At 40.7% G+C, this 11401-nt stretch overlaps 1 protein-coding gene across 2 annotated transcripts in view; it reads left to right on the plus strand.

Moving 5' to 3' along the window:
* Window positions 1–10244, plus strand: part of TGFB2 (transforming growth factor beta 2) — a 66274-nt gene extending 56030 nt beyond the window's left edge. For both annotated transcript variants that reach the window (XM_074897234.1, XM_074897233.1), the window contains 5 exons: window positions 1307–1439; window positions 1555–1665; window positions 3961–4135; window positions 4711–4864; window positions 6728–10244. In XM_074897234.1, coding sequence (XP_074753335.1) covers window positions 1307–1439; window positions 1555–1665; window positions 3961–4135; window positions 4711–4864; window positions 6728–6886 — 732 coding nt within the window. In that variant the 3' untranslated portion in view covers window positions 6887–10244. The remainder of the gene's footprint in view (window positions 1–1306; window positions 1440–1554; window positions 1666–3960; window positions 4136–4710; window positions 4865–6727) is intronic.
* The last annotated feature ends 1157 nt before the right edge of the window (window positions 10245–11401 follow it).

Here is an 11401-nt window from a genome sequence, read left to right on the forward strand (position 1 = left end):
AATAGGGAGACTCCATGTGTTGGACAGAATATGGCCTTTTCAAGCCTGATTTTTCTGTTTAATTATGAAAAGCCTAATTTTATCGTGATGGCATAATTTCGCACCTCTCGAAATATTTTTCTTTACATGTATTACTCTGTTTCACCATTGTTTTATTCCAGCAGTGTTTGCTAGATGTCAGGTTGGTCTGGGCTGAGAAAATATGAGCAAACCATGAGACATTGTCAGTTATTCATTTAGAGATGGACTTGGACATAAAAGAGGAAGAACCCCCAAAAATATATGAAGCTGCACAGCTGGCATGCCAAAAGTTAAAAAGTGATATTATTGTGTGGTGTCTTGATTGAAGTTGACTTAATGTTGCATGGCATTCCAGCTTTCTGCATCACAAAACTATCAACATAGTAATAACCAGGAAACCTGTTAGCAGCCAAAAGTCCAGTTGTTTTCATCCTAGAGTTAGGGTAAATAATAGCAAGCTATGCTTGTATGTGGGAAGGCACTCACTGAATTGTTTAGGTAGGAGAAAGGCTGTGGGCACTTGAAATTCTAGGCATTCAGTGCTGTATCTTCAAAGAGGGGGGCTGGGTTTCTTTTGTACAGGTATTTTTTTTATTACGTGCTTAGTAGCAAGCTTTGCTGAAACTTTTGACACAAATACAAATACAGCTGGTATCAAAGTTTGGATGGAAGCAGCATTGCCTATTGCACGAATCCATGTGTGGCCATGATTCACACCAGGCTGTCTCTGCATGCCCCTAGGTTATCTCCATGGACAAATTTTTTCTGTTTAATGTATGACTAGTACCTGAAGTCAGAGGGAAGACTGGAAGCATGAATAAGGCAGTATCACACAGATTAGTTATGGGTGAGCAATATAATATCTTCAGTGTACGGACTACATATTTTGCTTTACTTTAGCATCTGATATTGTGCTCTAACCAGTGTAAATATTACTGAAGAATAGCCTCTTTTGATGTTCCAGTTAATATGATCTCTTGACTGCTTGTGCTGTGAGACAAGTTTTCGGGGCAGTCTTGCTGGGTGATTTCTCTTAGGAAGGAATATGCGATGGCATGTTTTGCTTGGGAGCATAAGCCGATTTCATTATGATGTTTTCATATCACCTTCCTCTCCCCATGCATCCTAAGAAAATTCTTTCTGAAAATGTGCCTGAATGTACATCTACTTCATAGAGGTTTGAGCTGTAATAGTTTCTTCTGCTATTTTATAATGTTGGTGGTCCATTTTAATAAAAACCAGGCAAATGTTAACCTGTAGGCAATCATATTTTTGTTTTTTGCAGGTTCTAAAATCTAAAGAATTATCATCACCAGGACAGCGCTACATTGACAGCAAAGTAGTTAAAACAAGAGCTGAAGGAGAATGGTTATCTTTTGATGTCACTGAGGCTGTACATGAGTGGCTCCATCACAGAGGTGACAAGTGTTCTTTGCCTTCACTCCTGCCCCAACTGCTGCTCCATTAACTCAGCAGTATTTCAGGGTGATTCCGTGTGTAAAAAGCAACTCCACTTATTTTTATGTTTTGCAGACAGGAACCTTGGATTTAAGATAAGCTTACATTGTCCATGCTGCACCTTCGTGCCTTCCAATAATTATATCATCCCAAATAAAAGTGAGGAGCTTGAAGCAAGATTTGCAGGTAACAAAAAAAACCCCAACCTTTTTAAAATGTTGTGGTGCTTACTAATTGAGGAGGGAAACAAAGGTCATTACTGCCTCTAAATGGCATTCAGCTGATTGAAAACTTGCTCATTTGAGGCTCGATTCTCAGCTGGTAGGAAATGGTATTGAAGGCACAAGGGTAAAACTGTACCAGTTGAACTATTCTAAAACCAGATGGCGTGAATAAACCATCTCATTCCATGTATGCAGCTTCGATGTCCTTAAGTGTCTGTGTTACAGTTGGCAGCACGTGTACCAGATATACGTACAATTCTGGATGTAGGGAAGAGTGTTGCACGGTAGACCATCCACTGTTGCATAGTCATGAGAAAAATTGCTGAATATTTTCACAATAAACCCTTTGACTGCTGTCCATCCTAGCACTGTAATGGTTCAGGCTTAGTAGAAAAGGCTACTGCTGGAAAGTAGAATTAGGGTGGTGTCTGGCACACATATAAGCTGCTCGCAGTAGATATGTGTGTGAGCATGGTGCGTTTTATGAGTGCTAAACAATACTTGTTCTGGCAAATTTCCAAAGTACAGGCAAGACAACGGTCGGCTGCATTGCTTACAGAAGCACCTTCCTTTGTCCTTACTGAGTACAGAGGGTCCCAGTCTTTGTAGGTACCTGCACACATACTTCCAGCTCTCCAGGCACAGTAAATATCTTCAGCTACTCTTCTTTTTTTCTTTTTTTCTGGTCATACTAGTAGTATTTTAAATTACTCTGAGCAATGGCATTAGTTGCTTTGGGAAGAGCTACACAATAGATGCCAGACATGTATCAGTGCCCAACAGTGTTTTACTGGCAGTGTGTTGTGGATTGAAGAAACAACAGTGGTGTGCCAGCCTATGTGCTCCTACTTTCAGCAGTGGAAGTTTGATTCTCAAGTGAAGTCAACAGAACTACATTAGTTACCATTGATTATATATCTACACTGGCACTTAGAATTTAGTGTAACTTACTTGTATATTAGTTACACAAAGTAATTTTTATGCTTGCAGTTAACTTGGTAAGAAAAGATTGAATTGGATGGGCATTTAAAAATAAACAACAGTGTGTAGTTAGGGTTATGGATGTATGTGCTTCTTATGGACAACAGATCAAGGTCACATAAGCTCCCTTGTGTTTTTAAGCCATTAAAGTTTCAGTTTCAGAGAGGGAAATGTTATTTAATTGGCCATGCTATAGTTATAATCCACCATTACATATAAAACTATGGCTATATTAGAACCAACCCAAATTCTGTTTAGACAGTTCTGATTTCTTAAAGTGTATCATGATTTGGTTTATTAGTATTCCAAGGATTTGGCTGTGTTAAGTTTTCTAACCATTGTTTCACTGCATTGGAATTTTTTCTCTAAGTCCATGTATTGTACATATGATTAAAGCCATTGTATGTATTTAAAAAAATTGTTAATATGCTGTTTGGTTGCTGTAATTGCAAATGTTGCAAAAAGAAAAATGTATCTTTTTAGATAGTATTATCTGGTTCAGGAGGTTAATTTTCAAAAGGGTCTTAGCAACAGGCATAACATGAGCTGTTTGGACTCCTAGGAAAGGCTAATACCTTGAGTCTTTTGCCTGTGTTATTGTCATGATAAGAAGCTAGTAAGAGAGTGTTTCAAGAGAAAATACTAAATGTGAGGTGATTGATTGCCACTTCAAGGAGAAATATTTTGATCAATGTCCTTGTCATGCCCATACAAAAAGGAGAGGCTACAATAATTGACTTTCTGGGAAAAATTAGCAGATTTATAAATAAGCTGCAATGGGAGACAGAGTATTTACAAGCATTAGAAAGAGGTAAACATGATAGAGAAAACTAATGGGGTGGAAGTAAGCAGTGGGAAATGCGGGTGAAATATCCAGAGCAGCTTTAATGGTGTTAGTGTTTTAAAAGGTACATAGCTGTTCAAAGATGGGAATACTGCCCGAAGTGGCAAAAGCGTCACTGCTTGGGGCATTTGAAACCAAGCAATGCAGATGGAACAACTGAAGTAATCTGTTACTCATTTCAACAGTTCTGGTGAATGTACTGAAATGCCATTAAATGGCTGTAGATGTGGGAGGGCTGTTACCATAGATAACATGAGGACTGTGAATATCTTAGGGGTCCTGGGTTGAAATTTGCCCCCACTTCCCCATTAAACATGCTCAGCTGCCCCCGTCATTGCCCAGTTTCTGAGAGAATTTTTTTAAAGAGATGGTTTATTTAATTTGTGAAGAAAAAGCAACACAATGTTTATCACCAAAATGTATTTTTTGAAGGTATTGATGACTACACATATTCCAGTGGTGATGTGAAAGCTTTAAAGTCCAATAGGAAAAAATACAGTGGGAAGACCCCACATCTCCTGCTAATGTTATTACCCTCCTACAGACTTGAGTCGCAACAGCCCAGTCGGCGGAAGAAGCGTGCTCTAGATGCTGCCTATTGTTTTAGGTAACTATGCATCCGTATTCAGTATAATTACATAGTAATACCAGCCTGTGAGGTGTAATGCAGTTTCTTACCATGTTTCTTTGCGGTTGGCATTTATACAGAGCGCGGACTCTCATTTGCAGACCCACAAGGTCTGTGTGCAGCAGGTATCTGCCCAGTGGTCTCCAGTCCTGCAGAGACAGTGGCAGATGAGGAAGGAGGGTTGTGGCCTTAGGAAGCAGAAGCTGAGTTCCATCTGGGATGATTCCCAGACCCATCAGCCTCATAAGTACAGCAGCCGAATTATCACCTCCACTGTGCTCATGTAGTCAGAGGCCACTTGGTAGGACCTGAAGAAAAATGCTTACTAGTCCTCCAGGGAAATAATTAGCTTTGTCTGTATAAGCAAGTCCTGCCATGCCTAAGCATCTGATTTCAGCTGCAGTATACACTACTATTGATGTAATTTGGTTGTGAATATTTGGGATTTGCCCACCTGTAAAGCATCATTCAGGGAACAAGAAACTGGATTATTTTAAGTCCTTGTGTTGTCTTTTTTATGACTGATGTGTTTGTCTGTGTTTTTAATTCCCCAGGAATGTGCAGGATAATTGCTGTCTGCGTCCACTTTATATTGACTTCAAGAGGGATCTTGGCTGGAAATGGATTCATGAACCTAAAGGTTATCATGCTAATTTCTGTGCAGGAGCCTGCCCGTATTTGTGGAGCTCAGATACTCAGCACAGCAGAGTAAGTAATGATTTTGCTAATTTTCAGCTTCTATTTTCTAAACGCAGGGTGAAATATGTTTCTAGGACTGACATCAGCAGCAGTGCCCAAAGCTTGTATTTATTACCTCAGTAACTAAGGATGAGGAAATGTGGGCCTATAGAGGGACTTGCACATGGCCTCAAGCTAGTGTGGAAGCAGTAGGACTGTATTGGCTCAGAGATTTTTTTCTAAAATGTGTTCATCCATATGACATATGGATGGATTGAATGCTTTTGTGAGTATGAGCTTGGTGTAGCTTTGGGAAGTGCACATGAGTGGAAGATGGCACAGTGAGTTTGGTCAGCAAAAGCACTAAGGGAGACACTAAGAGAGTAACAAAAGGGCTGAGTTGTATCACCTGTTTATCACCTACTTTTATGACCTGCCATTTTTTATTGTTTCTGATATGCTACCTTGCTGAATCTCATGAAAATGTACTGATGGATATACTTCTTTTAATTCAAAATATGTATTCGTTCTTGTACTTTGAAGATTTGTATGTGAAGGAGGAGCCTTGTGTCTGGGATGCCAAAGAATCAATAGTTGTTTGAGATAGGACTTCTTATTTTAGGGATTAGATTAGCCAGCTGCCTTAGGATGAGTAGTATTCTGCTGTGAAGAGCTTATTTCTCTCAACTGTCGATAGGGATGTCTAGACAGTAAGTGCAAGAAGCAGACATTTGCATTGCAGTTGTCATAAAGTAAGAATTTCACCCTCATGTCCATGCTAGGAATGATGTCTCCCCTTTTTCAAGCTTCCCTTAAAATACTAGATCAATGTCAGCCAGCAGGGAGAACTCTGCATGTCCAAGGGGCATCTTGCTTTCCCTTTGGTCTGTAAAGCCATGATAGCATGTTTTTCCTGAATTTACAGACCCAGGTATAGATATCCTTTGTAGATGTCACTGGCTGTGGCATTGTGCTATTGGCAGTGTCAGCAGGCAGAGGTATAAATAAGGTAAGTATGTTTCCATGCTGGTGTGGAGTAGTAGTGTACACGTTTTGGAGCAACCCTTGTTTTTAAAGGAAAGAGGAAGAATAACTGTCATGGTCACAAATATGTGGTTTGGATAGTTGCCCAAGGAGTCAGAAGTTGCTTAATAAAGTAGTTAGTGTTGCTATCCTGAACAGATCTTCTGTCTCTCTAAGCTGAAAATGTTGTGCTGAAGTTCTAGGAAAAGGTCACTTGGTGTTTGGCTAACACATTAATGGCATCCTCAGAAATACCTATGCATCATCGGCGGGTAACCCTACATACTTCCCTTGCAGAGAACCGTGCATATGAATCTGATGTGACATAAAGCAGTAGTGCTACTAACTTCACCACAGCTGATTCTTAACAGGAGTAACTGCAGCTTGAATCCTGGTGCTTACAGGGTGGCATTAATGGATTTCATAAAATGTAGCCAGAGGAAAAGCAGAGGAGCGGTTATGCTCTGAAGGGCTCTCTTCTCCCTTTGGTGCACTTGTAAAGCCAAAATCCTGTAACAGCAAATGGCAGTCCTGAAGATACAGATGAAAACCTTTCAGTTTCTTCTTTCCATATCAATACAGTGTGCATGTTGATTCAAAGGGCTGCACTTGCAAGGCAGGCCCCAGCCATATCCCCATTTTGAGGTTTAAGACTGTGTGGATAAAACCTTAGGAAACTGAAGCAGATTATGACACCAGATTGAACCGGAGAAGCATAAAAAAATATTAAAATCCAGGAATCTTCATTCTGCTTTCAGTGAGCTTTCTCTCAGGCACTGTGGGAGGAGGCGATGCAGAAAGGAATTTGCTCTGCAGTGGCAGGACGGCAGAGGTAGCTGTCTTAATCTCTTTTTTCCTTTCTCCTTCTAGGTACTCAGTTTGTATAACACCATAAATCCAGAAGCTTCTGCCTCTCCATGCTGTGTGTCCCAAGATTTGGAACCCCTCACCATCCTCTACTACATTGGCAAAACACCCAAAATTGAACAGCTGTCCAACATGATCGTAAAGTCTTGCAAGTGCAGCTAAAAGATACCCCTTGAAACAGCATGATGTGTGTGTATTAAAAAAAAATAACCAAGGAAAAAAAGAAAGAGAGCGAGAAGGAAAGAAAGAAAAATGAAAACCCAGGTTCATCAGTGTTAAAAGAAAAAACAAAAAAAGAAGAAAAAAAAGCGGTACTAGTCTGAACTGTTTGAAAGTTTGTTTTATTTTTTTTAAACTGGCATCTGAAGCAAAACATTGAAGGCCTTTATCCTACATTTCACCTACACATAGTGTGAGATAGACAAGAAGCAAAGTTAAAGAAAAAAAAACCTTTTAAAAAATAAACACTGGAAGAAATTTGTTAGTGTTACTATGTGAAAGGAAAAAAACAGGAAAATCCCATGAAGTGGAGTTGCTGTATCTGTCCCGTGCCTTACTTGATCTCTCTGTATTGTTACGCAATAGGCATCCTACCCATTCCTCTTAGTTGTAGAGTTAACAGTGCATTATTTATTTGTGTGTAAAAACTATCAAATGAACATTTCCGTATCACCATTGGAAAAAAGAAAACCAGCCAATGTGGACAAAGTGGAGACCAAATAAGCTGCCAGAAATATATATAAAGCCTAAAGGAACACAAGCTCAAAAGAATCAGAAAAGTAATGGTTAGTTTAGTTCAACTAAAATAGAAATCAGTTATTACATTATTGAGAAACTCTGCCTTTAAAATACCTTATTTTTCATGCCAGCTGTCTAGAGAGGCTTCTTGTAAGGTCTCAAACCCTTGTTTTAAATACTGAATAATTTACTAATAAAGGACACTCTGTTTCAGTCTCAAAGACAAGTCTATAAGATTTTTTTTTTTTTTTACTGTAAATGATTTAAAATGTCAGTTTAGTAAACCAGTGAAATATTTAACATGTACTGGTCTAATCTTCAGACCTTAATATGTTGCTGTATAGCTATGCTATGGGATTTTTTTGTTCTTTTGGTATATGTAACCATACCTAGAGTATTACAATAGGTGGGTAGTAAAAGCCAGCTTAATTGGAAACATATCTGTAGATCTCTATTTGTAAACTATTAAAAAATTAAGTACTTTATGTGTAATGTGTAAATTTTCACCATATTTTTGTACTCTGTAATACTGTCAGCTCTCATGAGTTTGAATTTGAATTTGGGGCTCTTTTTGATCACTCAGAATCATGTGTTTCCCTCTAGCTGGCCAGTATGAGTAGAGTCCCTGTATTTTGACTTGCACTACAAATACATGTTTTATAATAATTGCTATACATGTGCTTTGTATATTGTTCATCATTATGACATAAGCTACCTGACTCCATTTGTTTTTCTGTTTTATAAAAAGGATGGATTAAAGCAGTCCCTCTGCCCCTCCTCCCCTCCCTCCTCAGTCGTCCCAGTTTGTAACACTTGAACACAATGTGGTTCGGATTCCTAGACCTTTTTATTTCCTTTCGGCTATAGACATTCAAACAGATGGGCAGGGAGCAAGGTGTTGCAAGAAGAGATGTCCCAGCCTGGCTGAGGCGAGGCAAACCCTTGCAGAGAATGACATTCACCACTGTGCAGAAAGCTGGTAGGAAGCATCCGCCACGGCGATACCCAAGTGGGGCGTGAGCGGGATCAGTTTGCCGTCAGAGGCCATGTGTTGGCCTCGCACACAGTGGCGTCTTGCCCCCGCAATTAGTCCGTGGGACTGATCCTGCTCCTGCTGCAGCTAACAGAGCTTTGCCTTTAACTTCTGCAGCAGCATGGCATGCCCCTTTAGACTGTTGGTGTGTGTGTAAGGATTTGCAGGATCAGACAGACCCTTGATTTTTGCGAGTTTGCCATTTTTTTTCCAATTGAGTTCACATTAAAGATTCTTTTTTAAAAATAGGAAAGGAAAAAGGAACATGGGGTTCCTAAGATTTTGTTGTAATAAATGTTGTAGAGGGAGTAAAAAGAAAAAAATTCCACGTCACATACTTCATTTAAAGAGAGCCCCAACCTAAATGAGCAAAAAAATCACGAGGAAGACGCATTCAGTTCATTTCACATGATGAATGGTTTTGCACAGCAGAGCTGGAAAACTGCGTTAGAAGCATATTACTTGGATGAGAAGGACGTTTTCTGTCATTGACCTGAGTGGTGTTGGGAGGACGCTCCTGAGCTTGATGTTGTCAGCTCCAGTCCTAAGAAGTGCAATTTCTTTGGCTTCAGCAGAACACTGATGCAAAACCGAAGTGCCGCAGCGGCTTGCACATGCAGCTCCTCAGGACTTCGGTAGAGCCTGTGCTTATTGCCTAGATGGAAACCTAGCCCCACAGATGATCTAATCCCACCCGTTGACTCAGCGCAGAGGAGGAGGTATGTTAGACTTCTGATTTATTTAGTGAGCTGAGATGAACAAGTGAAAAATCTGTCCTGCTAACACTTGCTTGAGCCAGACTTACTCCAGTGAGAAGATGCACTGAACTCAGTGAAACTCCTCAGGGTAGTAAATACTCTGGATTTTGCTGTATACGGCAGCAAAATTAGTTTTATCAGGTTCAGTATGAGAACTGTATTTTTGTTGGACAGGAAAGGAGACAAGGATGAACACATTTCACAAAACTTAAAAATGTTTTTGCCATTCTCTGCTATGAGAATGCAGCTCAAAACCAGTTTTGAAGCTTTGAAAAAGCGGAATAGGAGATAGCATAGTTGTCCAACTATACTCACTATGCGCTGGACGCAGCTGAAAACTTCAGTTTGGATTTGGAATTTTTCTCTAAATTTAAGTATAAAACCTTATTTCTATGAGTCATTACCCCAAGGTCAAATACTTTTTTAAAACTTTTTTTTTTCCTCAAAGTGCACTGATAGTATTTGAAATCCTCTATTAAAAAGCTCCTAAAATTTTTTGTTTGTTTGTTTATTTGGTTTCCCTTTAATTACCAAGGATGTTAAGCCTGATCCTACAATGTACAGAACTCATGGGTGAAACTCCCCTCTACAGAGTGGGGTAATGTGAGTCCTAAGCACCGCTCAGATCTGATGTAAATCCCCCTGGAATGATGTTTAGATGGGTCTGCAACAGCTCAAGGACTTTGTGCCAGAGGCCTTATCATGACAAGGTAATTGCCACTGTCTGAGCAAAGTCCCTGAGAACTGGTGGGAAACGTTCAGCACCTTGACAGATCAGACTCAAGGGGCTGACCGGGGCTGAGGGGGGATCTTAGCACTTAGCTGGGTGGGGTAGGACAGCATTTTTTATGCGTTTAGCATCAATACAATTGTATGGTTGGCATGGTTTAAAGGAGAAAAAAAAAAGAACTTAAAGGACAGCTGTGTTGTACTTTGGTGATCGATTACTCTGTATTTTAACACATTGTATGTCTGTTTTTGTGGTGCTCTAGTGGTAAATAAATTATTTCAATTATATGCTGGTGTTGCTTTCGTATGGCAGTGTTCTTCTGGCGAAGGTGATTCCTCAGCTCTGGCTTGGCTTAATCCCTGCAAAGCCTGATTAGGTGTGTGATTTTAGTGTGTGTGACCTTGACGCGGTCCAGCACAGGCTGGGGTGAAAAGCAGTCATCCATGGTGAGCATGAATCACATCTGCTCTAAGGATTGCTTTCACCTCAGCTACTGCTGTGTATTTCTTCATCTGTAGTCAAGAAGTAGCTTCTGGTTGAGTGCTCTAGGCAGCAGTGCTGTCCCATGTGTGTGCAGGACAGATACCGCCCGAGCAGGAACGGTGTTACCCCACAGCCCCACTGTCCCTGATCTCTCACCAGAACCATGCCCTGGCAGTGTTGTTACCGCAGGCGCCGGTTCTGGAGGCTTTCCTCTCTGGTAGAGTATCCCAAAATAGTTTCTTCCTTGTTTCTGTAGTGCTGTTGGAGGTAAGAAGATGATCTGTTTCATGGTGTCCATACACTGAATGGTCCCTCACGATTGCATCCTTCAGTAGAGCTCAATGCAACTGTTGGTTTTGTATGTTGTACAAAATAGTCTACAATACGATGAGATGGGGTGTTGGAGGAGAGGCAACAGACGCAAGTTGGAACATGGCAAATGCAGGCTTCATGAAAGGAAAGTAGTCTTACAGTGGAGGTGGCCATGCCATGGAACAGGTTGCCCAGAGAGGGCTTGACTTCTCCATCCCTGGAGATGCTCAAAACTGTCTGGGCTAGACTCCAGGCAGCCTGCTCCCACTGTGCCTGCTCTGAGCAGGAGGTTGGGATGGAGACCCTGCAGACCCCTGCCCACCCCCAGGAATCTACAGACAGTCATGGTCCAGCCCAACCACTATTTCAGTCACTGGCTAACAGCACAAGAAACCCTGATGCTCAACTGCCTCAGCTATTTCAGTTTGCCAGCAGCAGCCATGTAGCCACATGGATGTAGGTTTTTTGACAGAAAATAGGATTCCCTAGTTTGCTGTAAGTCTCTCTCCATGCACTCTGCAATATGCAATTGCATTATCTCAGCAAATAAGAATTAAGGAGTCTGGTATTGCAGCTTTATCAGATTTTCTGCAGCTCTAGTCAAATAAATAAAACTGATGGGA

This window comes from Athene noctua, chromosome 1 (genome assembly GCF_965140245.1).
Source record: "Athene noctua chromosome 1, bAthNoc1.hap1.1, whole genome shotgun sequence".
NCBI classification, from domain to species: Eukaryota; Metazoa; Chordata; class Aves; order Strigiformes; family Strigidae; genus Athene; species Athene noctua.